Source organism: Alosa sapidissima, chromosome 2 (genome assembly GCF_018492685.1).
Source record: "Alosa sapidissima isolate fAloSap1 chromosome 2, fAloSap1.pri, whole genome shotgun sequence".
Lineage (NCBI taxonomy): Eukaryota > Metazoa > Chordata > Actinopteri > Clupeiformes > Clupeidae > Alosa > Alosa sapidissima.
Window position 1 is genome coordinate 26618529 of NC_055958.1, and position 27641 is coordinate 26646169.

General features: G+C 44.7%; 2 protein-coding genes across 13 annotated transcripts in view; both read right to left on the reverse strand.

Moving 5' to 3' along the window:
* Positions 1 to 54: 54 nt before the first annotated feature.
* ubxn4 (UBX domain protein 4) lies at positions 55 to 7011 on the reverse strand. The gene is made up of 13 exons (XM_042066570.1): positions 6825 to 7011; positions 5972 to 6074; positions 5838 to 5866; positions 5560 to 5678; positions 5088 to 5280; positions 4629 to 4761; positions 4407 to 4461; positions 4116 to 4280; positions 3906 to 4033; positions 3219 to 3321; positions 2301 to 2432; positions 1481 to 1704; positions 55 to 887 (listed from the first exon to the last, which is right to left on the reverse strand). The coding sequence occupies exons 1-13, from the start codon at positions 6904 to 6906 to the stop codon at positions 749 to 751; spliced, it is 1605 nt and encodes a 534-aa protein (XP_041922504.1). The 5' UTR covers positions 6907 to 7011; the 3' UTR covers positions 55 to 748.
* A 3585-nt stretch (positions 7012 to 10596) lies between these two features.
* Positions 10597 to 27641, reverse strand: part of LOC121692492 (R3H domain-containing protein 1-like) — a 47329-nt gene continuing 30284 nt past the window's right edge. For 9 of the 12 annotated variants that reach the window (XM_042071216.1, XM_042071200.1, XM_042071208.1 and 6 more), the window contains 12 exons: positions 25889 to 26013; positions 24572 to 24751; positions 23288 to 23707; positions 21833 to 21977; positions 18688 to 18845; positions 18335 to 18486; positions 16873 to 16976; positions 13745 to 13917; positions 13226 to 13370; positions 12903 to 12991; positions 12417 to 12501; positions 10597 to 12022 (listed from right to left, as the gene is read on the reverse strand). In XM_042071216.1, coding sequence (XP_041927150.1) covers positions 11940 to 12022; positions 12417 to 12501; positions 12903 to 12991; positions 13226 to 13370; positions 13745 to 13917; positions 16873 to 16976; positions 18335 to 18486; positions 18688 to 18845; positions 21833 to 21977; positions 23288 to 23707; positions 24572 to 24751; positions 25889 to 26013 — 1859 coding nt within the window. In that variant the 3' untranslated portion in view covers positions 10597 to 11939. The remainder of the gene's footprint in view (positions 12023 to 12416; positions 12502 to 12902; positions 12992 to 13225; positions 13371 to 13744; positions 13918 to 16872; positions 16977 to 18334; positions 18487 to 18687; positions 18846 to 21832; positions 21978 to 23287; positions 23708 to 24571; positions 24752 to 25888; positions 26014 to 27641) is intronic. The other 3 variants (XM_042071249.1, XM_042071232.1, XM_042071223.1) reach the window with 2 other exon arrangements.

The window sequence follows — 27641 nt, forward strand, 5'->3', positions numbered from 1 at the left end:
TGTGAGTCAACCAAAAAGACAGAAGGAATTTCACACCAGCCCGTCGAGAGCTTGTTTGTTGAAAAACATCTTTTATTATCAGTCTTCTAGTTAGATAAGAATGCTAGAGTGGATTCCATCATCAACTAATAGAAACACATTCTAATTCCGTGGCGGTCTTAACCAAGAGCTGGGAACCTTGATATAAAACGTGTTGCTGGTGGCAAACGCATCCTTGCCTAAGAGCCCTTGGTCAGGTTCATGTAGCGTCCTCTAGGTCAACGGGATTACTGTTAAATAAAAACCCATCAATTCAGTACTCTGGTCATTCCCACACCAGGCAAATAGGGCCTCCTAACCAACACATTTGTTTTCTTTTTTTTTTTTTACATTTAATCCAGGTTAAGAGAAAAAGACACCATTGTCATTGCCTACAGGAGAAGTTGTCCAGTAGATTGCTCACAAGGGGTACTCGGTCAAGATGATGGCATTAACTGGATTATAATTTATACCCATGCAGAGGGATTAGCTGAGGAAACATTTATGGACACAAGAGGGGGGCGTGACACCACTATAACCCCCTATTCCATAAAAAAAAAAGCAAAGGCCTAAAACTCAGCGTAACCCACCATTTGGACTAACACGCGCACTTACATACATACTTACATACATACACACATACACATTCAAAAGATTGCAACCGGATCAGAGAGAGAGAGAACTGAAAGAAAGCGAGGAGAGGTATGGAAAGGACTTGTTGCTTTTCGCTCTACATCTGCTGGGTGGAGTTGCCATTCCAGGTGTTGTTCTCGTCCTCGCTGTCCTCTTGGGTCCGTAGCCGGTAGATTTTGCCATCTTTTTTGAAGTCCTCCGGCCGTTTCTCCAGGACCCTTTTGCGAATCGTCTCCCTGGAGAGGGAGAGAGTGTAAAGTTGATTACGAACATATACCTTTAGTTTTGGCAACAATTACTTAATTCATTCAAGCCAATAAAGCCTCATTTGATTTAATTTGAGAGGGAGAGATGGAAGATCAGGGAAAGGAAACACAACTGGTTTAACACAGCCTTAATAATAAAATAATAAAAAACACACTTTATGGCTCAAGCACTCAAATGGAGCTATGCCATGAGCCTGTAGTCACGGGATGCATGTTATGAAGGGAATACTGAGACCCTTGGAGCATTGTACTGGTGTTCTCTTTGGCCATTGTGCTCCTGTATTCTCACACCCACTGAGTGCCTGGTCCTTCCCACCTAAATGCTACCTTCAGTGCTATGACTTTGTATTCCATAAGTAATCGTCTGTGACAAAGTGATTTTCACTACGGAAGAATAGTACAGGGATTTTGAATCATTTTGCACTTTAGCACCACATCCAACAACAACGTACTTGACCCCAACATCCTCATAATTTCTACGTCAAAACAAGGGAAACGGGACCTCCCAACTAAAACGGGAGAACTCCCTCGGTGACCCCGGACAGACTGTGATGGCGGCTCACCTCTTTGGCTCGGCGGCGGCACCTCCACTGGAGGGTGTGGCGTTGCGTTGTGGGGGGGCCTGGCCGGCGGCCGCCGCTCCTCCCGAGGCAGGCGGGGGACTGCAGAAGAGGAAGCCGCTCAGGAACCTCCACACAGCCAGCAGCGGGTAGAGGATGGTGCCAAGCAGCGCCCAGATGCCCCCACTCGACGACTGCACCACCGAGTTGGCCGACCTGCCCGACTGCTGCAGGTGACATGTCCCGTGCACAAGGAAAAAATAGAAGAGAAACGGTTACACGGAAAGGCGGGATTACATTTGGCTTCTGGTTAAAACAGCACTATAAAATATTACCATCTCTGTTTGGTTTACAAGTGGTACAGTTGTAACCTGGCAACAACTTAACCATCACTGTTTAGGTTAGTGGTTCTCAACTGATGGGCCATGAAACTAAATTGAGAGGAAGCCTGAGGAGGCCATGTGTTTTTATACAGGCTTATGAAATAGACCAGAAGGCTATTTTTTAAATGCATCAATGACCCTGCTTCTTAACTAAAATGGTTTTAGGTTTCCTAAAGTGGTTGTTATGGCCTACAGCAGTGTGCTGTAAACGCTCTGTATACGCTCGTAAACACTCTGTATAGAAAAGATATGGGCATAAGAATGAACACCCCTGTTATAGCCTATAATAATGTGTAACCATAAGCCTTGCTGTTGTTTTGATATTTGGTGTGCCTTAACCCCAAAAACGTTGAGAACCTCTGGTCTAGGACAACACTTCTGCTTCCATATTAAGCATTCTTTACCAGTAATGACAGCCAGGAGAAATGAAGGTTACTTACAGGCAGCAAGACAATTGAGGCGCTTGGGGCTAGCTCAAGTTCCAGCAGGGTTTTCTCCAGATCATCTCCCGTAAATTCCCTCCTGGGGAACATGGTAGCCAGGGAGAAGTTACCGTACCTGTTACCAACCTCCTATATATGAGAGAGGGGGGGGTAGAGGGAGAGGGAGAGGGAAAGGGGGAGAGAGAGAGAGAGAGAGAGAGACTCTTGAGATATTACACATGGACATGCACCAGTGTAAGGAGCCAAAGAAAAGATGTGTGTAATTAGAGACATAATGTAGTACCTTGGTTCTGTCTGCCAGCCTGTATCATGTAAATTCAGTTTTTTTTACTATATAATATTTTTGGGTAGCTCACAGCAGAGACCCATTTCACAAAGGAAGGCTTCCTAACATCAGTGACCTCTGGGAGTGTTTGAGATAAACACATTATTCCCAATATAGTCTTCACAGACATGCATTACTGCCACCACATCAAACACAGACACTTTTATTTGACAAGGAGTGTCCAAACAACAATGGCCCAACCTAGATTTGTCCTTAGGCAAACCTCCTTATCCAGGGAATTGTAAAGAGTGTCAGAGCTACACATTCAGTGTGTAAAGTCTGGAAACTGATCCGTTGATCCCGAGCACACTTCTCCGAGCGACCTGGTGAGCCATCAGCTGTGCTAACCAAGCAGACAGTGTTCAGTTTACAACACTGTAACGCTAAAGCCTATAAGCTGCACTGGGGCCAAGTCAAAATTAACAAAGTACGGCCCACAGGCTGCTCCAATCACCAGTTAACAAGGCCAGTTAATGTGGGGGGTATGGAGACGACGCAATGCCACACAAACACACGCTTAATGCACTTTTATCGTCCACCGGGGGAAGGTAGACAGGCGGACGGGCGGAATCATCACCATAGAAACAAACCTGTGCGGCAAACTGCCGGGCCTCCTGCAGCCGGGTCTCTGAGGGGAACTGGTTGGTGAAGAAGGAACCGTCTGGCAGGCGGAACTGTATCCTCGCAATGGCACTGGGAGAGGGGGAGAACACACACCGTAACGCACCTGCACCTCGCCAGCGCTGGCAAATCCCTTGTCATAGGATGAAGACGGAGCGGTTTACGGTAGAAGGCGAGGGCCAAAGACACACCAAAATAAACTCCCGATGGATCACTTATACCGACATTTATGGTGTACAACAAAGATAGTTGAGGCTGGGTACTAGCTGTTACACAATCAACACAATACAATTAATGATTGAGAACTCACAACATTTGGATGTGTCGCTGATCATTATACTTCCTTCATTTGAAGAGGTCAGATGCAAAACCCTCTAAATCCATCTGACCACTTTTATTATAAGTGGGCATTTTTTTTATAGGTTTTTGCCTACAAAACGATATTTCAGACCTGGAAGAGAGTATTTAGCGGGTTTTGAAGCAAAATTATTTGATTAACGTATACTATGTGTGGAGAGCATTCACTCACCATCGTTATCTCATTTTTGACAGAGGTGGCGTTTAGAGGGTTTTGCATCTGAACTCTTAATTTTTCATTAACTGAGATCAACAAGCGGTAAACAAATGTAGAATGCTCTCTCTGACTGGTACTGTACCTCCTCTCCCGCGCTGAGGACTCCTTCTTGGCCTCCTGCTCAGCCTGCCGGGCCTGTAAGGCTGCGAGCCTCGCCGCCTCAACCTCCTCGTGGTTCTTTGCGTAGCGGGCAGCACGGTCAGCACGATCCTGCAGATGGAAACAATCTTTTATTTGCACACTTTTCCGATTCTACTGTAGATCCTACTGTAGCACATCAATAACTACGTACCAGTGCTATCTGCTGTTTGACTCGATCGCGCGCTGCCTTCTCCTCAGCCTTCTCCCGATTCCTCTCCTTCAGCATCTGTTTGGTTCGCTCATCCTCCTGCTTGCGTTTGTAATCCAGCATGTCCTTCCCCAGCTTCCGTCGCTCCATCTCCTTCTTAATCTCATTCTGCCAACGCACAGGACATCAGTGATGGAGTGAGCAGTGGACCGCCATCAGATGACAAACTTTATTTCAGCACTGCATATCCAAGCATTTGGATGTACATATGTTGAGACTCTGAGAGCGGCTTACCTCCTCCTCCCCTTTCTTTTTCTGCTCCCTCTTCTCCTCCAGTTTCTTGGACAACCTAAACAAAAACACTTATTTACTTAAATAAATGCATTATGTCTCAAGTTACTCTCATACTCGGCTCAATATAACATGTGTCTCATACATTAGAGTACAATTCTGTCCATCCATCAGCTAAATTTGATCCTCTACACAGCTCAACCGCTGCGTCCGGTGTGCGCTCACCTCTCCACCCTGGCGTCCAGCCCTTCCTCGGACTGTGATGCGAGAGACACGTCGTCCGAGGACAGGCTCATGTCGTCGCCTGGCGTCTGAGGGCCCGAGGCGCCGTCCTCCTCAGCTGGTCTCGACAGGCATTCTTACACAGCCGAGAAAACAGAAGGGGCCACATGAAACAAGTGACTTCACATACCAGATTCTGTTGTCATGTACTGCTGTCAAATACTAAAGAGAAGATGTTTAACTTGTGTAGCAATATTGCAATTTTAGCAACACAGCAGCCACAGCAGCATCCTTTACATAAGGGTACCTTCTACATAAGCAGGAGTACAAAATACAGTTTGAATCACAATCTAAACATACCCAAGCTGGTCTTGGCAGACACATATAATGAGTGATGAGTGGAAGTGAGTGAGTGACCACTAATTTTATTTTTGTGCTAAGATGGAAGACAGGAGCTTTCACCTTTTGACGTGCCGGTGGGGGCTGGCTCGTCCAAGCTCTCCATGGGGCAGGCAGGCGGCTCGGGGTCAGGAGGGGCTGGTGTGTGCTGGGTGGCTGCCTCTGGAGCCATGCTGGTCTGGGGGGACAGTTCTGCCTGCATTTCCATCTCGGCCGCGTTGTTGTCGTCTTGATGGACTACCTGCTGAAAGTGCATCTAAGATGCAGAGGACACACACTGAAGGTTACCAAAAAGAGTAGAGGTCAAAAGCCTTCCATTCCCTCAGAAAACAGACACACATCCAGGAAATAAATCCTGTCATGGCTGAAATAGCTTGCCAAGTTTGCTTCCTTTTTACCTCCCCCAATAAACTATTTAAAGGGAAAATGTGGATGTTTTTAGCTCATGGTTAAAGGTAGAGTCTGTGGTTCTTTAACTGGCGATATTTCTTATTAATGTGGCACATCACTCTGATAAAGAGACATCAAGCCAGACCTGTTTGACTTTGTGTATTCTCTTTATGAGTTCTTCTGCAGACACACTGCCAGCTACAACCTCCAGGGGAATCCCATTCTCTCCAATGAAGAAACTAGACGGGACGCATACCACAGGATCTTTTTTCATCAAAAATGTTAAGGAAATTCATCAGCTGGCAAACTAACAGTTACTGAAAACCACTAATGAAACTTTTACATCCAGAATAGCTGAATCGAAACTGATACCATATGTTACACAGGTCTACTGATTGAGAGAGTGCTTGTGTGGAAGGATACATATTTGAGAAAACTGGACACATGTCTCACTGCAAGAAACAGAGAACGTCATTAGACACCATCTTACTTCACAAGGCACAATCGGTCACACACATGATGAACAGAATAATTTCCCCCCCGATAAACCACTGTACCTTTTGGCGTCTACTTTAATGGCTACAAATGAGTTGTTGGATGCCTCGGTGACTTGCTCATCCTCCCAGCTTGACATCATCTGTGCGGATAGTTCATCGTCACCTATACATGGGCGGAGACAGATCAAGTACGTTACACTGAGGGATCACTAAAATCACGATGGACGTAAAATTAAAACACAGACTTGAACAGACACCTTCATGGAAAGACATGACTGGTACATTCGCGGAGTTGCATTTTTTACAGTCTATGGTTGCAACACTTCGCGCATTGTAATAAACACAACTCATGAGCAATCAGCTGGCCTGCACCCAGCTGACATGAAAAATAATAGTATCTGGTAACGTTAGCGTTGTTTAATGTAGCTGTAATCTACAAGCATCGAGCTAACAAGGTCGTCAAAACCGTAGACTGAGGATATTACATGCGGCCATTTAGCCAACTCTCTGTCTCATCTCTATCCAACACAGGGCCAATGTAGCTGCACCAAATGTTTCGTTTACTCACCAGATGACACGCAACAGTTCGCCTCAGTGTTAGCTAACTAGATAGCAAGATCGCTAACGTCACCTACTACTCCGTTTTGCTAGCTAATTAACTAGCTAGAACAAATTAACCATTGTAGCGTGATTTCTAGACAACGACACCGCATCACACGAGTCGAACAAGTAGCAGAAGGGTGTTTCAAGACACACTATTGTTATGCAATATTACAATAATACCAGCAGTCGGTAAACGCTATTACTTTAATGACACTAGCTACTTTTGCTAACCGAGTTGGCTAGGCCCTGACACTAATCCAAGTGCCTAGGAATGACAAACTAACATTGTCATTTGGGTTAAGACATGTACCTGTTATAACGACGACGAATACTGCATTTTGTTGTTTGGCAGCGGCAATAGCTGCTGGTATTGAACCCTCGAACCACAACATCTCAGCAGAATTTGTAGATATATCAATTTACTGTGAGGCAGTTTTTGAATGCATCTATGCTGACTGTGTGTACAGCTAGCTAGAACCTTCAGTCTGTAATCACGGAACAGGGTGCAAAGAATTATGGGAATTGTAGTACTAGTTGGCTACATCAATGCACCTGCGTAGGTTGGCTGAATGGGCTGTGTAGTGCTTTGCAAATGTATATGAAATTACTCAACATTTTGACTTTAGGTAACCTCTAAAATGGTACAACTAACATTAGAGATTATACCATACATTTGGAATGATTAAACCTTTCACAATAAACAAATTCAATGTGTAGCCTTGGCCCTTGGCTTAACCCACCACCCACATGAAAGCGACGTGTCACGTTAAAATAGCCTATGGAAAGTGCGTTCGATATGAAGTTTTGATAACTCTTTTGAGGCAATGTTAGTATTTTAATTCACTCAGGTCTTTTGATGTCGCAGATGGTAATGCCATATTCAAAACCTCTTTTAATTTCAAGTGGTGCTCGTGGCAGAACCACTAGTCCAGCGAGGAGCCGCTAAGGTCAAGCCCAACCTCTAGACCTCGACTGACGCGAATAAAGAAGACACGCAGTTTAGGCCTACCTTACGAGACCGATTAAATACTTTGACACATTTTAATGAAGATTCTGTTTTCAAGATCTGTTTACCCTCATAGGAATTAAAGCGAGGCGGTAATGAAACATCCTCTAAACCTGCTTTTCCAAGTCTCACCTGCATAAAATATAGGCTAAACACAGATATTTGTGCATTTACGTAGGCTAGATTACATGGTGTTTCGTCTACTGTTTTGTCATGTGGCCTTCTTTCTCAAACGATGTCCAGAGAAAGGTCCTCCTCGATGGACCCGGTGGTTCTGCAGTGAGCACCTTCTCTTTAATTTGCCCATTCTACATGCATGGACTTAGAGCCACCAGTGGAGGGCGTCAGAACTGTTCTAATGAATTAGTAGGCCTATCTGAAAGGTGCTGTGCCCTGTGTGTTTAGATATTGTTGGAACTGTAAGATTCAGAATGGTGATCCGTGATTATTTCGATTATTTGCCACGATAACAATAATGATCAGGGGACTAAAATATCCACTCCCAACCCCTGAAACAAATAAATAGTAGGCCTAGGCCTATATAAAATAAAGTAAATGAAATAAAACAAACTACAAAATCATTTTTATTGATTCCATGGTAGCTTAGGCCTTTATTCCATATTGTATATATGGATTTCTATGCAACGTCACGAAAACATGCGTGTGCAACCAAGAGGCAGAAAGCACCATAGAACAGCATAGAGCAATGCAAAAGAGCAAAAGAATAAAATGAGTTTTTGTGCTGAAAACTGCACCAATTCGAAATCACGATGGTTAGAGAATGTTAAATGTTCAATATCCCTAATGGAATGCGTGTCTTCGCCAAAAATGACAAAATACGATGTTATAGTCTATTAATAATGCAAATGAACGTCAAACTTAGTCTGAAATGAGATGTTATTATCATTGAGACAACAGGGGTATACAAAAAAATCCGATTGTAGCTTACAGCAGCTGACTATTTAGGTTTAGTTTATAACGTTGTGGACGGCCACCAAGCGTCCTCACGGCTGCGCGCGCATCTAGTTTTGTTGGTAAACGGGAAACCCGTGTATAGGCTATAGGCTATAGGCTATATCATTGGTGGAGCCCAGCATAACTGGATATGTATAGGGCCAACACAATATGTAGGTCTTCCCTATGGGCCTCCTGATTGAAAAAAAAAAAATTGACACAAGGCATTATGTCTACTGTATAATGTAGGCTGCAATTGTAAGAATGGTAATGACCTTCAGAGTTATTTATTGTCTCCAGATACACATTTAAATATAGAATCGGATGGTCTCCTGATGTGTGTATAAAAAAATTAAAACGAACATTTCAAATGTGTGTTACAGTATGTTGCTAAACTTACAGATAAATCCACATAATTTCCATGTTATGATTCATATTTTCTCTCACACACCTTTTAATTGTTTACATCATCTGCATGTTCTGAGATTTGTTTAATTGTGTGTATGTGACATTCTCATTTTGTTTAACGTTGTAGGTAAATACACCTCCTGAGAATTCTTATTTCATCCTCAAAATTGTATTATTCATGTGCATAAAGTACATATTAAGAATAGGTAACTAACCTAAATAACTAACCTCAACAATGTGCCCCCCCCCCCCCCAATTGCCCTTTAAAGGAAAGAAAAACACGAGGTCTCAATTACATATTGGAAGGTTGTGGAATTCCATGTTCTAATGGGACAGGTATCTTATATAAATTAGAACTGCATATAATTGCAGAACCTGTTCACCAACAATGACAGAAAGTAGAAGAGGGCAACACATAGATTATTAAATCTAATAGGCCCATAGGAGATTTATTATGGACATGATCTCTAGAACCTCCATGAGCTCCTATATGGAGAAGTATAATTGTTGAAGTGGTGACTTCCTACTGCAATACTGTATAGCCTTTTTTTATTATTATTTGTTCGGTGATATATGTCAATAATAACGGTTTATGTAGTTTTTACTGGCCTTCATCGGTCATCTGTCTGATACGGTTTATTCAGTTTACCCTCCAAGACAGAACACATGCTTTCTTGTGAGAGCAAGGGTCTGTGAAGACCAGGCATTTAGAATTTCCATATGTAATACTCCTATTATATGTGCATTAGAAAACACAGATTTTCCCAAGATCTAAAAGGTGACTATATAATTTGCAAGCGACTGTATGAATATGTCAAGGAGTCAGTGCAGAAACCAAAGATTTTGTGCATATAGGCCTACCTGTCCCTTGACATTGTGACATCTGCTTCAGTGGTACAATGCCAGTTGATCTACTTTCTTACCAACTAATCCTGTAATAGGTCCATTGAAGTGTTTGAACACCTTCATATTTATTTCACACGGGCCACACAAGCATACAACACTGCCAAAAGGACCCAGTGACACACAAATTTATGACAAAAAAAGCTCTCAGCAAAGAGCCGTTTCACAGGTCTAGGTCAAACCTGGCCGAATGTTCCAGATGTTGACTTAATTAGGCGTTGATAATTCTGTGGCAAGTGCAGCAACCTCTCAACACTGTCGCTGGATGTGAAATGGAGCTCAGTGTGAATGTGCAGATGAGAAGATGAAGTCATCCATTTTCTGGAATCACCGGCTCCCTCAGGCACCGCAGAAAACCACAAGGCAGGTGCGGAGATTTTTCTTGCGGTAAATTGCTTTGATGTTATTAGAGGGTGGAGAGAAAAATCTAGATGAACTGCAGGGCATTTCACAAGATGAGGTTGGAGGGAGGTTAACGTTGCAGACAAATGGCCCAATAAAAGGGAAATTGAGATGAATAGCAGTGACTACGACATTAGGTAAGGCCGGGATAAAATTGACTCCCCCCTATGGCTCCCAACCAAGCAGTGTCTTCAACTCACCATCTGCCATATGTATGCGGATGCACATATGTTAATAAATACTTGTACCAGCGACACGGTGGCAGCTAAAACCACCCATGTGTGGAGAGGACGCTTTGTTTGCTGTAAACATTTATTGGTTTTAAACAGAAATAAAAATGACTTGTGTTTGCAGACACAGCCTCTCAGAAGTCACACACATTCTTTCAGAAATAAAAAGGAAAAAAATATATATTTATATATATATCTTTAATATCTCAAATTGTATAAATGTGCAAACTTTTTTTCCCAGTGACCCAGCAGATATATAATTTATAAAGACCTCATAGTGAAGTATTTGACACAATATACACTGTATAAGGTGGCATGTGTCAGGGTAGATGGGAGATTGTAACCATTGGAAATTGACCAAAAACATGTGCAACGCAAAGGAGTCGATGGCTTTTGTGAAATGAGGTTATCTACAGGCTTTTCAACACAAGGCTTTTTGGCTTGTGTTTGGACGTTTTACAAACATTCATTGAGAAAACGAAGCAACTATCGAGACGTTATAAATTATTTACAAAAAACACGATGTGGGTCTTCACTGTAAAACGTGTCTCCGTTTTCTTCCGTTGAGAGAAGAGAAGCAGACATTTGGTAGAAGGCACAACAATAGAGACCTAACGTGCAGCCGCAGGCTTCACCGAGTGACCACTGGCATGTGAGATGGCGAAATCTTTTGCACCTGTGGATGAGGAAAGGTGAACGGTTGGGGAGAGGGTGTGGGATTAAACAATCATTGAACTGAGGTTCAGGTCTGAAAATGTATTTCACAAATAAAATTTCGAAATAAAAATCCTCCTAAATAACATACAAACAAACAAACAAACAAAACAATGAGGCTGCCATTCGACATATTCCTATCAATTCTCAAGAGAGCTGACAGAATTCTAGATTTCATTCAAGTTTTTTTCTGTCTATGTTTTTAAATGTTCTTGTGGCTTCAGTTTTTTTCCTTTTTTTTTCTTTTTCAGTGTGTAGAGGAAAACCTAAACCGCCACACATTTGTAGAAATCAAAAGGGGGAAAAGAATCACAAACTTATCACAGTCTAATTTCAAATGGAACTGGATGTAGATAGTCATGGCAACGGAGCATTGACAGGGCAGAGGGAAGATTCTGGTGGCTTTGTGTGTGTGTGTGTGTGTGTGTGTGTGTGTGTGTGTGTGTGTGTGTGTGTGTGTGTGTTTGTGTGCACGTGTGCATGCGTTGATGTGTGTATAGTTGGGAAGGGGGGTCCCTCTCACTGGGGAGCTGGCCTACTGAGGCCATGTCCTGTACTCAGACCGAGCCAGTCTGTAAAGACACAGTGTGGGCATGGTGCAGTGCGACTGCCCCCCCTCCCCCTCTGTGCCACCAGTCTGGAGTCACACACACGGCCCGTGGGCCTCAGAGGAGGCCAGGACTACTTGCCATGGCTGGAGCGCTGGAGCGCGGGCACTGGCCTCAAGAGCCCCCCCCCCCCCCCCCCCCAACCCCCTTGATGGGACATGTGCAGTGCCGGTCCCAGCTGCCCATCCAAAGAGTCAAGGTCACAGTTCCCTGAACAAGGGGTCCGCCTGCGTCCGGCCAACGCCTGACGGCATGTTTGTCATCTCCAGGACCTGCTCGCTTACTGCCAAATACAAAGAGCACATCAAGAGATCAGCGTTAATAATCTCAGCTGAAATACACGTTTCATAGAAGATAAAAACAGCAAGATACTGGGGGCTTGCCCTTTTCTCAGACAAGTTTCAGACGTTTTCTAGACTTTTTCCAAATTGTTGTCCACTTGTAGTTTTGTGAGTCAAAAGGGTGTTAGGGTGTTAACTTTTGTTAGAAATCTGACTTTGGACATGTGGACTTTGTATGTGTACATTACTACGATAGGCACTTCCTAACCTTTTCAAGACTTTCACTCAAATTTCCATACTTCTCCAGGTCTGGAAAAATGGCATACTATTCCAGACTTCCTAGACCTGCGCAAGCACCCTGTAGAAGACTGCCCAGGACAAAACTATGACCATTACCTGTTTCACCTACACTGAGATCTGCTGAAAGCGCTTTCCTTGGCTGCTTCCGCCCTCGACCTCCCTGCCTCATTCCTCCAGGCCCCTGGAACAGAATAAAGTCTTCAGCTGAAATCCTCAAGGTCTTTACAACCCAATATGACTTCAGTATGCATGACTAGCACACCTTAAAGGCACCCTTTTTTTTACCTTAACATAAAGTTTCCAAAATCATTTTAATGGCACATAACCTCATAACATGACGAACGACACTTCTGTCATTGTCTAAGCGGCCCTCTATAGGCGATTACCGACCTAGCAACTTTCTGTGACCCCCCCCCCCCCCCCCGAAATCGAAACGGAAAAGCTGCTACAGTATGCTACACAAATTCTGATATCTTTCTACAGACTGCTGCTACTGTATATATGCTACTGTATATACTCCTAATGGTGTATTGTGTGATGACTGCAGGCCCACTGTAGGTGTGCGTCCCCGGGTGGCCTCACCTGGTGGTTGGGTGGAGCGTGGAGCAGAGGAGGATGGACTTGGGGATTGTACTGGAGGGGCTGACCAAGCAGAGGGTACCGGGGATCAGCTGGAAAGAGAACGACAGTCAAGATCTCTGCACACGTATTTATGGCCAGCTCCGCCGCTTCACGACACAGTGCTTAAGGATCTTCAAAAGAGGCTGGAAGCCTCTTACTTTAGGGGGGTGTTTTTAACGCACATTAATATTTTTGCTAAAAGTATATACAGCAATGTGGTATAGCAGAATATTTCAGCTAAACACTGAAAGGGGCCTTCATTCCTGATGAAGGACAACACCTACCTTGACCTGGACCGAATGATCTTGAGAACTGCTGCATGATGGGAAGGGTGGGGAGGCCCGGGCGTATGCTCTTCACGTTGGTCAAGTGTGCTGGGGACGGGGACTGGGAGGGGGAGGAGGAGGGGCTGCCCAGCTGAGGGCTACTCTGTTGGGAGAGAGCAACAGGAGGAGAGGGGGTCAGTATGAGACCTTATGGGACAGAGCGCCTCATGTCTAAATTAAGTCAACTAAAATGAACTATTAAAGCCACAGGGTTAGGGTTGGGGTAATAACGTCTGGACCACATCTTAAGTTCTTAATATTCAAATCAAATTCTGAATCTAATATTGTGAGTGACCGCACTTCTGTTCAAAGCAAGTTAGCCCTAATCTTAGAACATCTCTAGTACATTTATGGAATCATCTGTTCACTCCGTCACTCAAATATAGAGGAGAGCAGGAGGGGACTCCTGAGCATGGTTCCTGGACAGCACAGTGGGTGGTGCGGAGGAGGCACCATCAGTGGGGAGTGAGGGCCCACCTGTGAGGTGTCCAGGCTGGATAGGTCCGGGCCCTTGTGGTTCCTCCCGTGGTCCAGGCTGTAGTACTTGTTGTTCTTCCACTGGGGAGGCGAGTGGGTCTTGTGCTGATTGGGTGGGATGGTCAGCTGCATCATCACCATCCCGCCACCAGGGGGCGGAGGGCCCGACACACCTGCACATCAGAGGAACATACATGTGAGCGTTCAAACAGACCTGCTGAGATTTGCAGCAAGGTTAAAAAGCAAATACCCATTTTTTCCAACGCTGGCCGTTAATAGAAGATTTACAGGGATTTAGTAGTAGATGACGTCCAAATCCTGCTTCAGAATGACAAAATCACGTTTTCAGAATTACAGAGGAGGGGATTGTCAATTTGACTAGAAAAGAAATGCCCTTGCCATTATTTCACACGTGCTTAACCAGCTCTCACTGCTTAAACACAATTATATCACATTCATCTACTGCTTTATTATTCACAGTCATCTCATAATTAGATTTCACTTGAAGTTGCGTGGAACAGAACAGGAATAACATTCCAATTCAATTCAGAGCCTCATTGTTAGTACTTGTAACAGCATGGACATGTTGAAGTGTTTTCAGAACAAGGAGGGTGCTAGGTCTCATATTAAATGGTCACACTTAAACATCAATTTATTAACTGAGGCTGACGATTTCTGGAGTGTTGGCAGCTAAAGCCTCAGTTTGACAGGAAGGTCTCGGAGTCACACTGCAGCTGCTATGCCAAATAAGCCTGTTTATGGGGGTTAAAAGTCACTTCCAGATAAGTGTTCTGGTTAAAGTGAGACTTACAATTAACCCTTTGTTTTCTGTTTTTATTTTAAATTCCTAACCTTACACATTCTGTTATTTCACAAGCACAGACTTAATCAGTGAGGCTGACAATTAGCGTATGCGTCCTCTGGTTCAAACGGCTGAGGCCTTGATAGCAGAGGTCATCTTGGCTTTACACATTACCCAAAAGGAGAACATGGAATATGCCTTTGGCAAAATATGAATTAAAATGGTCTGAAAATGTATTTTCATATAGTCATTAGGGATGTAAAGATTACCGGTATAATGGTAAACCGCGATAAAAATGTTGAGGATAATAATTACCGTTTTCATTTCAAACATCATGATTATCACTGTTGATTACCGCGGTGTGGAAACCGTGTGTTTAATCCTTCCCAGCTTCATCCGAGCCTGCTTTTGACATACAGTAGGCCTGGTACAATGGAACAAAACTGGTACTCTACTGATTCTGTTGTCTAATTGATGGTTTTAACTACGATTCGGATTAGGCTACACCTGATTTTAAAAGGCGAAACTTTTTCACAGCAAAATGTGCACTGTATCATGTAACCACTCTGCGTCTTTTTATGTTCGCGTCCACATTAAATCCATTCCACTCACGTTATCAGGAGAATACAGTAGCCTAAAGTTTTATTTTGAACGCATACTTTGGTCTCACTCATTGCATCCAAATAATAGAAATAGCAAACTCCAAGTTATGGTAGGGTAAGTTAAGCTATAAGCACATAGCCAATTAAACATGAAAAAAGTGAACGGGACACTATTTCAGCTTGTGTAGGCCTATCAGTGCTTTCTGAACATATTGAACACACTTAATAATACCGAAAACCGTGATCATTTTGGTCACTATAACCGTGAGGTTAATAGTAATTAGTAAGTAATAGTCATTGTCTGAAACTAGAGAAAATGAAACAAAATGCACATGATTTGTGCCATAATGGGCGCATTTAGTTTGGTTTATTAACAATTAAACTGTTTTGATGAAACTACAATTTAAGAACAAAGACCACACAAGGACTACCCAGGAGTCTGTAGGGTTCATTATCATCCTGCGTGTGTGTGCATGTGTGTGTATGCATGTGTGTGTGTGTGTGTGTGTGTGTGTGTGTGTGTGTGTGTGTGCGCGTGCATTGGCTGAGGCGCTGAAAATAATAATCCCAGCATGAAATTAAAACATTTCGGCCACTGACTCCAGAGGGATGGGGGGTGAGGGAGATGGATGAGGGGGAGGGGATCTCATTTCAGGATTTGAAAGGCCACTTTTGTCTCCTCTTTTAATTAGTTATTAAAGGAGAGCAAAACAGAAGAGCTTCGTCGAGACGCCTGGCGATCAGAGGGACGGGCCGCGAGAGGGCTGATTCACATTAACCGAGGACACATAAAACGCCAAATTAGAATCCGAGGACCCATGAAGGCCCTTTTTTTTTTCCCTTTTTCCGAGAAGATCGCCATAGCTGAGAACAAAGCAGCACAAGGAATTACTTTTTAATTACCAGCCCCGTATCTGGCCAGTAATTGGATCGTTAAGACTGGAGAGTGTAATTTTAATTGGCACCTTGCCGCCTTATTGAATGGAGGCCGGGGGAGAGTGAGAGGCCAGCCGCCATCGGGGCTCTTCAAAGTGTCTCCTACGACCGGCGACTGCTCCTCTTGTTGCCGCAAGACTTGCTTTGGGATGAGGAGGTGGTGGGTTAAAGTGGGGAGGCAGACATCCTTCGTTCTCATTTCCCAGATTGAATCGGATCAATATATTTTGATTTGTGGAGGAAACAGAGGGGAAGTCATTCTTCTCTGTGGCCTCCTGTGCTTCGGTTGATCCCCCAGTGTAATTTAGCAGCTGTGGACTGAGGTGAGGGGGAGATGTATTGTGTGTGTGTGTGTGTGTTGTGTGTGCATGTGTGTAGATGGTGAGGGGATTAAGAACGACAAGGTGGAGGAAAACAAAGCAGGCCAAAGCAAAACAAACTGAGAGGGAACTCAGATGTATGCTTCATGATCATTACTTATGATTTTTAATATAATTTCTAATTCATAGCCATGATCGCACTGAGAGTATCTATCTCAGGGGGCTTTGGGGCTGATGGGCAAAATGTGGTTAATGTGGCTAATCAGGTCAACTGAAATATCTGTGCAAATGTGGGGCTTTGCCTAGAAATCTAAAAACCACTACTAAAATTCATGAGGGGATTTTTATCATGTCTTTTAAACCAATCTGTGTGTGATCTCAATACTGAAATGACAGTGGAGGTAGTGGAGGTCCTCTGTGGTCTGAGTGCAGGTGGGGGTGGCGGTGGCCTGGTTTGGCCCGGTGTACCTGAACACTGCTGGGCAGGGAGCTGCTGGGAGCCGCAGGGGGGCGACGTGCGAGGGAACGGCATCTGCTCCGACCCTGGAGGCGGCAAAAACCCCACCGAGGAGCTGTGGACACACACACACACACACAGCTATGACCACATACCCACACAAACGGCCATGAACATGCATACAGTACATAGGCTACACATACACATACACAGTGATGAACACGTTGAGACACACTCAGCCATGAGCACATCTTCCCACTCAGACACACGCATAAACACACAAACACACACTGTGTTTGGCTCCATCTTCTTATTTCATACCAGAGGATCAGGAAACACACACCCAAGTTCATTCACTGTCTTTCAAGGACAAGATGACAAAATATTGACCACACCAAGAGATCAATACTGTGTAGCGCGCAAATAAAAGCAGATAAAAAAAAATCCTATAAAGAAAAAAAAAACTGATTTTTTTTCTTTCTCCACTAAAACGTAATCCAATTAACGGCCACACTGGTCATCCGTCTCCATGGCGCACACTAACACCTGGAGACCTACGGTGCCCTGCCTTGGCGTTTAATAAGGGGCCGCGTGAAGCCGCAGCAACAGTGGCGGGCAAGGCTTCCAGGCGGTGTGCCAGTGACGAGTTCTGCGCCCGCAGGACTAACTGCCTACCCCCCCAAACACACACACACACACAACCCCACACCCTCCCTGCCTCCCTGTTGCGGTGCGGCTCCTAAGACAGATGATGTGGAGACAGCGAGCGGGCCTCGTGGGACCAGCGCTGTTATATTAAGACTCACTGGATATCTGGCCATATAAATCATCTCGAGCGTGGCCTACTAAAGTCAATGTCACTTGGGAGAGAGGAGGTGGGAAAGAGAGGGGGAAAAAAACACATGTGAAAGTGACCTCTTCCTTATTCGGGCCATGGTGCCCCAGCTTTGGGCGGCATGGCAAGACTGACCTGCTTTGAGATGAAGGGTGCATATTTTTAACCAGCGTAGCGGAGACACTCCAGAGGTCTAAAGATTCTGTGCCATCTAACACCAAAGGATAGGGGTGGCGTTATGTGGGGCTACATAAATAATCGAAAATGCAACTTGTACTAATGAAATTAGCGAATCGCAAAGGTTGCAATTAATGATGCTGCTCGCAACTCTTAAGTCCCAATACTTAATCTAGTCACATTTATGATTTTTTTATTCACACCATCCTCCTGGTGTGATAGACCTGGTGGTACAGTAACTCACTTTACATGATGGCTGTGCTTCTCATACACTAGTCATGCCCACCAATCAGAAGTGGCCCAATTTAAAGCAAAATTTGGAATATTGAACTGAAGCTTGACTTTCAAAATGTCTATCGCAAATCAAATCTCAATCGCAATATCGGTCAGAAAAATCTGAATGCGATATTTTCCCCAAATCGTGCAGCCTGAGCGGTCTGCGTCTTCTCCTCTGTACGCACCTAAGGGTGTTCTGTTGGTTTGGTGGGACGATGCTGTAGTAGACCTGGACCCCCGTGGCAGGCATGGTACCCTGGCTGGACTGGTTGGGGATGATGATCTGCTGCTGATACGGCTGCTGGCCTACAGCCTGAGAGCCTTGAGGCAGGGATACCTGGTGGATCGACACACCACATTAAAGGTTAGAACTACAGAAGTCCACTATGTTTTTACCCCAATGCACGTTATCAGATCAGATGCATCACTTTATCAGAACCCAATTTCGTTGTCCAAGCGACTGTGCAATGACAATAAAGGTTAGCTAGTTATCTATTAATACGGAGATCAATACAGCCGAGTGGTTTTTGTATGCTACCTGATAAGATGGCATGGAGGGATACTGCACCATCATGCCTTGCATTTGGGTTCCCATATTGCTGTGCTGGCCACTGACCAGGCCCTGGCTCTGAGGCTGCTGCACCCCAACCATGTTCTGGTAGCTCTGCGCTTGATTTGGCATCACAGTTTGATAACCTGCAGAACCACAATTATGAAAGGGTTTATGGTCATATAAACATGAAAATTTTGCTGCAGGCGCGCACACACACACACACACACACACACACACACACACACACACACACACAATACCCCCTCATCCCACCATTCCCAAAAAAGAAAAGTGATTTTCCACTTTTTTCAGTTTAGTTTATAGGGGGGCTACACCGAGTGCGCAACTGAAGTGCAGTTCCATTAATTATAGCTGGTAGATGGTAGCTCATTGTTGCAGCAGACGCTACGCGAACGGAACACTTCAGTGTGTAGCCTCTCTATTAGCCTCAAGAAATTCCCATCATTTTCATATGCATCACACACAAATTAAACCATTAACATATCAAGAACACAGAAGTCCTCCATCCACCCGACTTGCATTTCAAGGTTAGCAGAAGGAGTGTAGTGGAGCGGTGATGTGATGCCCCTTCCACCCCGCCCCCCCCCCCCCTCCGGGCTGCCCTTTAGCTACTGCTGCATGGGGGGCCGGAGCCAGTGGAACAGTGGCGGTGGCTGAGCGCTGGGAGGCGAGGCTGGGCAATTTTCAATTTCTCCTGGCGTTTGGCCAGAGCGACAGCAATCAATTTATCCCAGATGAAAAAAGAAGTGGGACAAAAGGCATGGATAGCCCGTGGCGGGCAGGTGAGCAGGTGGGAGAAAAGAGAGGAGAGGAGAGGGGGAAGGAGGGAGGAAGAGAGAGAGAGAGAGAGAGAGAGAGAGAGAGTGTGTGACGGGAGTGTACTATTTTTAGCCCTAAATTCTCTCACCTCCACTTACAAATGGAGGATGAAGGGAATACAATATTAAACACTTTGGGCTGTGGCTGGCTGAGCGCAGGGATGAGGCAGAGGAGATAATGGCTGCTCCCACACCTTCCCCTTGTGCACGCATGCCTCCAACTCTCCAGCAGTAGTCTCTACTCATTTGGGGAAAAGGGGGCACCGGACAAGAACGAGGAAAATCTAGGCCTTGTATCACTTTATTTATCATCAACTGTTTTCAGCTTCAGTGTCTAACCTTCAGTAAGAGTTTTACATGTGCTTAACCATTATAATTACAACATTGCATTTATTTCAAAAATATCATATTTTCTTTTTGGGCAGTTTTTTATTAAACATATATAATTCTTGGTATAGCATTTTATTTAATGTAATTCATTTCTGATTGCTTTTTTTTTTTCATTTTTTCATTTTTTTCAAGCTTGTGTTACATTACTATTATCTCACTTGTTGAGCAGTGAACGGGTCATGTTACCTTTTCAAGTGGAATTCAAACAAAAACACAGTGGTGAGGAAAGGGACAAATTATCATCATCATTCATTTTGAAGGTCAGAAATGTGATCGGCTGCTTTCCAAAACAAATATGGCCGCCAAAAAGCAACAAACAAATCAAAACCTGATGAGCAATGCTACCTTTCATTGTGAAGTGTTTAGCCCTGAGTAATGTTTCATAATTCATCTGCGTAATGTTTATTCTTCTTAATACTTGATGCTCAGCTCGTTCATTACACAGGTATAGGGAAAAATAGCCACTCTCATAGGTTGCTTGAACTGACTCTGAGCTGAAGATTTAGCAAGGGACTCATGAAATATCTGCAGACATGAAACTGGAAACCACACTGCTAGAAGATCAGTGAAAAATGAAGTTTGCCTCACAGGCTGGGTGATCAGTGACGGTCGCGATGGCTCTGACACTCCTCCTGGTCTCTCGGTCCTGTCGTCGTGCCAGATGAGGAGTGAGGGGCTGGAAAAGAGACCGGTTCACTGTGAGAATCATAAAGCCTCTCAGACAGTGTCCCGGCCCCGCATTCAGCCACTCTGAGAAGACCCGACGACACGCCGCCTGCCGTTCTCCACACGCCATCACGCCTCACGCCCCATCCTAGTGGTCATCCCAACCTCACCCCAAACTCTTTTCAACCTCCTCAGTCCACAATCAGGTGGAAATTTAGCAGTTTCTTCCAGGGTTTGTAGTCTCCTACAAATCACCTTTCATAAGGCAAAACACACAAAATGGCCTACGAGTACAATATCACAAAATGGTGTTCGCTCACTGATGACACATGGGGCGGACTTTCACAGGGGGAAAAGCTTTTAGCCGAAACATCTGTTCTTACAGTGGTGGTCATGATGGGCGTGTCATGTTGTACTAATAGTGTGCTTGATTGGAAATGTTTATTGTGTGTGTTTAGTGTTTAAGGTTGGGAGGGGGCTGGGGGGGGGGGGGGGGGGGGGGGGGGGGAGTGAACATAATTGTCGCGCCCGCCACCTCACTCAGGCCTCCGCCCCTGCTGGTGTGCCGGTGGGGGGCCTGGCACAGCACTCTGCTTTGCTCGCCATCTGCATCTGGCCCTGATGAGCGCATTGTGTGTACCCAGCACAGCAGCATTAGGCTGGAGGGGAACATGGTGCAGAAGAGAGGGGGGGGGGGGGGGGGGGGTGAGGGGTTGGAAGAGAGGAAAGAGAGAGAGAGAGACAGAGAGAGAGACAGAGATGGTTGAAGAGATGGAAGACAAGGGAGAAAGGGGACAGGAGGATGAAAAAAGACAGAGAGAGATAGAAGGGACATAAAGAGAGATGGTAGAGAGAAACAGAAACAGAGGCAGGAGAGAGTAGAAGAGAACAAGAGGAGAACAGGAGGGAACGGAAGGAAGAGAAAAAGAGAATAGAGGAGAGAGAGAGGGAGGGGAGGGGTGGGTAGGTACACGCTTTCCCCCTGCAGCATTGTGTGAATAGCATCTAAAATAATAACACATTTCTCCACGGAAGGAGGCAAGCGAGGGCATTTCAGACTAAACACTTTCACTTCAATCAAGAGGCAATAAGCGGCTCCGCTCCTTAAATCCAGGAGGGACGTTTGAGAAACACATGAGTCAGACGTCTACACTGCACCCTGCTGAGTCGAGACGAGGCGATCTGAGCCGAGGGAGGGATTGGAGTCGCTCTCTCCACTCCTCGGGTGCTTTTACCTGGCTGCTGATTTGGGGGTGGGGGCGCGGCGGCGGTGGCCATCGGCTGGTTGGGGGGGCTGCTGTACGCCACGCTGCCCACATGCCGGTACTGCTGGCTGGAGAGGGGGTACTGCTGACCCGGAGCACAGTAACACGAGGCCATCTGCACGGGACACACAGCAGCGGATCAATGCTATTATCATAAATTATCATTATATATATTTTGCTATTATTCAACATCGCACCATTCTGGTCTGTGGTAGGTCTGTTTCAGTTACTCATTAACATGGATAATATCTAGGATCTCTAGGAAAACGAGATATTGAAACTGAGGGAATTTGCACTGTCTTTTCAGAGGGGTCTATACCAACAACCAAGTTAGAAAAGTACTGTATTTTCATATTCTCTACACATTAATAAACCTGTTCAATAAACTACCCAAGAAATAGTAGGGCATGTGCATTTAGCATTCATATAGTACAACTAGGCTTGTCCTGATTTTTGCTGGATGATATATTTTTCCAGTAAATATTGCGATAAGCGATATTATTGTAATTTTAGACCATTTTATGTCAATTTAATGCAAATACAAGGCCTCAAACTGGAACTACAGCTTTCTGTATGCGACTGAATGTGATGGTGATGTTTTAGACATTACCATCCTTATCTGCTCCTATCAGAGACTGAAAATGTGTATGTGCATGTGGCTCTGGTCAAGAGAAAACATACAAGATATAAACTAATTATTATTTTAGCAGACATATTCATGTGAACGGCACACATACGCGCATATTCATTTGAGTGTTCTCAAGTTTAAGCTCCCTAAGACTACAACTACAGAGACCTGAGACTGATAAAAACGAGAAATTATTTTATTCCATGCAGCGAACTATAGCTAGTCAGATTACCACTGACAGTATTTTCAACTAGGTAGCAATAGCCGTTTAAATATTAGATAATAAATCGGTTATGAAAAATTAGAAAAATATTAAGACCTGCACAAAATAGCAATCTTTGTCGTAGAATTGCACAACATAGAGATATTATTTCAAACAGCATGATAGAGCTTGCACTGCTGAGATGGATCCGCAACAGCAAAGGGAGTATACTTTAGAGACACCGATGTACACGACTGTATGTTTATACAGTATGACCATATCTGCAGAAGTACCCTCAGGCCTTTAGGCTAGTTGTTGGTGTGTTTTAGGATGCCGCTTTTAACATAAATATACAGCAAATATGTTTAATACTAATGAAGTGAACATAAACAAACAAAAAGACAATAATCGGTTAATATCGAGGTGTGCAAAAATGATTGTGGTCATTTTTATGTATCGTACGATAAGTCGATAACATAATAACAACACCTAGTGGTTGTCACATAGTGGGTGTGATTGAAAAGTCGCTCTGCTAGATGAGTCCTCCAGGGTCAGTGGAGACAGATGGCTTTATCAGACAGAGGCCCATCCTCACCTGCTGCAGTGGCTGCTGCATGTAGCCCTGCTGGGAAGTTTGCTGCTGCTGCTGCTGCTGTTGGTGGTGGTGTTGGTGTTGGTGGTGTTGTTGTTGTTGATGATGGTGGTGGTGGTGTTGTTGTTGATGTTGGTGGTGTTGTTGTTGTTGCTGCTGCTGCTGCTGGTGGTGGTGGTGGTGGTGGTGCAGCAGTGGCTGGGCATGGGGCGTCTGGCCTGGGGTGGCGTAGGCCGCGCCGGCAGGCACCCCGGGGTGCCCTGCTGGTGTCACCATGTAGCCTGTCTGCTGTTGGGGCGGGGGTCCCTGCAGCAGGACGGATGAGGGGTACATGGCAGTGTGGTGCGGCGCATCGCGGCCGTCGCCGAGCAGCTGGTGGTGGGCCAGGCTCATGTGGCTGAACTGGGCTCCCAGGTTCTCTTGCTGAGGGAAGTGAAGACGACAGGATGGACATCCATCAGAGCATGCATGAGGAGAGGTTAATGGCAGACATCAACTTGTTTTAGAAGAAGGAAATTAGCTTTTTTTTTTAGTAAAGACATTCAGTCTTTAGTTTTAAAGAGGAAAAAGCTAAAGGCATAAGAGAGGCTAGGGATGAAAGTGCTCAATGCATTCAAACAAAATTTTTCATTGTCGGGGGGAAAACAGACGACGACACTATCCCCCCCCCCCCCCCCCCCCCCCAAAAAATATGCTAATGGCGAGAGGAGGCGTGCATGGCTGAGCATTTAGAAGCCTCTATGAAGTCATGAGACGACTGGGGGTGCTGGCGAGAACGAATGTTCTAGTGAATGGGAGATGAGCTGAAGAGCAATGAGCACATTACAGGAGGCAACTCTGCGCCATTTGTTCTGCCCGACAGCTTCTCTATTTTTTAGTAGCTAGACCCATCCATCATGGCCTCCATGAAATGGCCTTACAAGGTTTGAACTTAAGCTCCCAGCATCCATCACACGCTTGGCTGTCTAGTGTTTCAGGACTAGAACTAGAGGAATATACTGTATGTTTATATTATGAACAGACGTGTGTGCGCGTGCGTGCGCACACGCACACACACACACACAGAAAGAAAAGTATATCCAAGGGGAAATCAACTCACAAAGAACTAAGAATATTTATGCAAGATGGAGATTGCTAAGGAGACCGACATGCACAGGAGAACAACAAAAGAATAGAAGAAACTGAGACAAAGAGAAATAAGAAAAAGCAAGCAAACAAATAAACAAACAAACAAACAAACAAACAACACAAAGACAAAGTGATGGAGAGCAGAGAGAGAGGAAGTACCACAGTGTAGTGCTGGTTAGGAGAGGCGGAGAAGAACGGAGGTGCGTAAGAGGCCGTGGCGTGGTAGTGGACAGGCTGAGCCGACGGCAACACGGGCGGCAGCAAGGACCGAATGGCTGGAGGAGGTGGAGGTGGTGGAGGTGGAGGAGGAGGAGGAGGAGGAGGAGGAGGAGGTGCAGACTGAAGGACAGGTCAGAGTGAGATAAGGAGATTAGACCAGAGATGATCAGACACAAGCTGAAGATGTCAAAGAGATTCTGTCAGAGACAGAGAGAGCGGGCAGGCGGCATTTTACTAACTAACATGGAAAAGTAAGATGGAAAAGAAACGTAGAAGGAACAGTTTAACAAAAACCTGAAAGATAAGAACAGTAGACTGGAATGTAAGGTGGAAACAACTATTATCAGACTTTGTACTTTGGTTACAGATGTCTACAATGAAAAATATGACTTTGCAGATATGTCTACAATGAAAATATAAAGAAACAAAGTACATATTGCCTCCTCAATTCCCCATGGGCTGAAGTAAAATAAAATTAGTTCTACATTAGCTAGATCACATGCAATCACCTCACAACTCAGCCATCATATGCAGTAATCACATAATGACCTCTTCACGCTCATCCTCACTCGCCTGCCCACCCAGCCTATCCCCGGAGTGGGCCGCGTTGGAGGAAACCATACCCCCCCACCCCCCGTCTCATTTCCTGTGACCAGCGAGGGTCAAATCAATTTCACATGCTCTGCTTTCTTTATGGCCCCTGGGCCCTGGTGAGGGACACGAACGCACTGTGATGATGACTCCTAATGGCTGTGCTGGGGCTTAATATGCTGATACACAATTAAGAGGCTACTGACTGGACAGTGGTGGGACCACACGAAGGGAGGAACAACTAACACATTAGGGGGGGACTCTGTGTCAGAAACTGCAGTCGCTCCGGAGCTCCAGAGAAGTTTAATCTCCTTCAAGCTGTGAGAAAATGCCTCAAGTCCACACCACTGGGACGGTCGAGTTCTCTTTCTCTACTGTCTTTCTTATTTCTACTGCTCCATGGAGTGTTTTAATGGTCAGACACCATTAGCCTAAATAAACTGTGAGATTTGTTAATAAACTGTTATAATTCTTTGTAATTTTTTAACAAACTTTTGGCTAGTTCCTACAGTTTCTGAGCACCTACCACTGTTCCTAAACTTATCTAAAACTGAGCCTATTTCCTAAATTGGATTTCAGGTGCTAGTTTATTTTTGTTAGCCTGAAGACGGCATCCAGTAGACTTTCAGAGCTTCAAGTAGAGCAGACCCTGTCTGTGGTACTGACCTGGGAAATGACGTGGTTGGCAGAGCCAGGTGGCACTGGGGGAGGCTGCTGGGGCCTACCAGGCTGTGCGCCCAGGGTGGGGCCATAGAGCACCGCACTGCCCTCAGCATTCACAAAGGGCTGACCTGTAGGGACAGAGAGAGAGAGAGAGAGAGAGAGAGAGAGAGAGAGAGAGAGAGAGAGAGAGAGAGAGAGAGAGAGAGAAAGAGATTGACAGACAGGGAGAGAGAGAGAGAGAGACACACATTCAAAATAATACTTGCATACTGATGACTCTCACACACACACACACACACTGACAACTCAATAATAATAATAATAATAATAATAATAATAATAATAATAATAAAAAAAAAAACATTCACATGGCCCAGAGACTATGAATTTCTGAAGGTTCTTGCTGGTGCAGAAAACTTTACTTTCAGCCTGCACTCATGTCTGCGAGGCATGGCTCAAGTCAGGCATTGATTGAAAAGCCTTTATTTAGACCGTCTAATCTACAGAGAGAGAGAGAGAGAGAGAGACCGGAACACGTAGCCTGCGCGTTGGAGGGACAGCCGACTCCAGCCCACACACACACACACACACACACACACACAGAAGCACATAAATAGATAGATAGATATCTATGTGTAGATACTTTATTGATCCCCAAGGGGAAATTCAAGATTGCTGACTGCAGGGCACAAGTGCTGGCTGTCAAGAGCTAACCAACAGTGAAGACCGAAACAAAAACTCCAGTCTTGGTGTGAAAAAGCACTTCACTCAGGCCCACTCTTAAGTCAAATGTAAAATTCCATGACTTTTCCATGACAAAACTGAAAATTGACACTGAAATTCCATGCCCTACTATGAATGGTACAATATACCGACCAAAGATTTCAGAGCAGCCTGAATTCAGCAAATTCCCTGACTATCCATGTCTGGAATAGACTTTCTAAAATTCCATGATATTCCAGAAATTCCATGACCTGTGGGAACCCTGTTCACTACATTCCGAATCGATTCAATCAGCCTATCTCCACAGGTCTTTTCTTGGTCATATTTTAATTTGTTTGTTTTATGCATTTTAAATCACCTTTTTCTTTTGTAAATAGGGTATAAAGGTTCTCACGTGGCAGCATATTTTGTAGTGCTGTTAGGTTGTGTGACACGCTTCAGCAAGAATTAAGAAGATCAAAATGGCATGTAATGGGTCTGCATATGGGACTTGGAACATTTTGGGTAGCTTTCATAGTCAGTTGAGAATCTGATCAAGCCGATATGAATGCCATTGTGCATTAATTCCAACTGGCAGTTCCGTTTCGCTGTGCGAATGTCCAGTTTCCCTTCTCGTATTTAATGTCAACTTCACCATCACTCACACGTAACATGACAGTCTATAATGCTGATTTGCATACATCTGGTAATATGTAGAAGACTTTAAGCACAACTCCAAATAACTAGAGAAAAGGAGAATGGCAACTCTTTCCTGAGCCACTCTTAACAGCCACTCTTAGCCACTCTTAACATCACCTAAACAAAATAGTTTAAAAACCCTTTATTTAATACTGGCTAGTGCTACATCACAAAAAGTCTTCATAAGGGCATTTACTCCACATGAACTTGAGTTTGGCATTCAGCCCTCATCAGTTCCCCCTGGTGACCCTGTGATAAGTGCCTTTCCTTGAGTCATGAGGCAACTGTATCTGAACACACTCCTGGGGCTTCCTTGCACACACCGGGACAACAACTCACATTTGCCAGCTCCTTA

Bases quoted from the DNA above. Each gene is read 5' to 3' on its own strand.
- ubxn4 (XM_042066570.1), bottom strand. From the start codon at position 6,906: ATGTTGTGGTTCGAGGGTTCAATACCAGCAGCTATTGCCGCTGCCAAA. The intron at 4,762-5,087 runs GTGAAAGCTCCT...CGGCTGTGTAAG, and splicing joins CCCCACCGGCACGTCAAAAG to AATGCCTGTCGAGACCAGCT. The intron at 1,705-2,300 runs GTAAGTAACCTT...TGTCACCTGCAG, and splicing joins CCTCAATTGTCTTGCTGCCT to CAGTCGGGCAGGTCGGCCAA.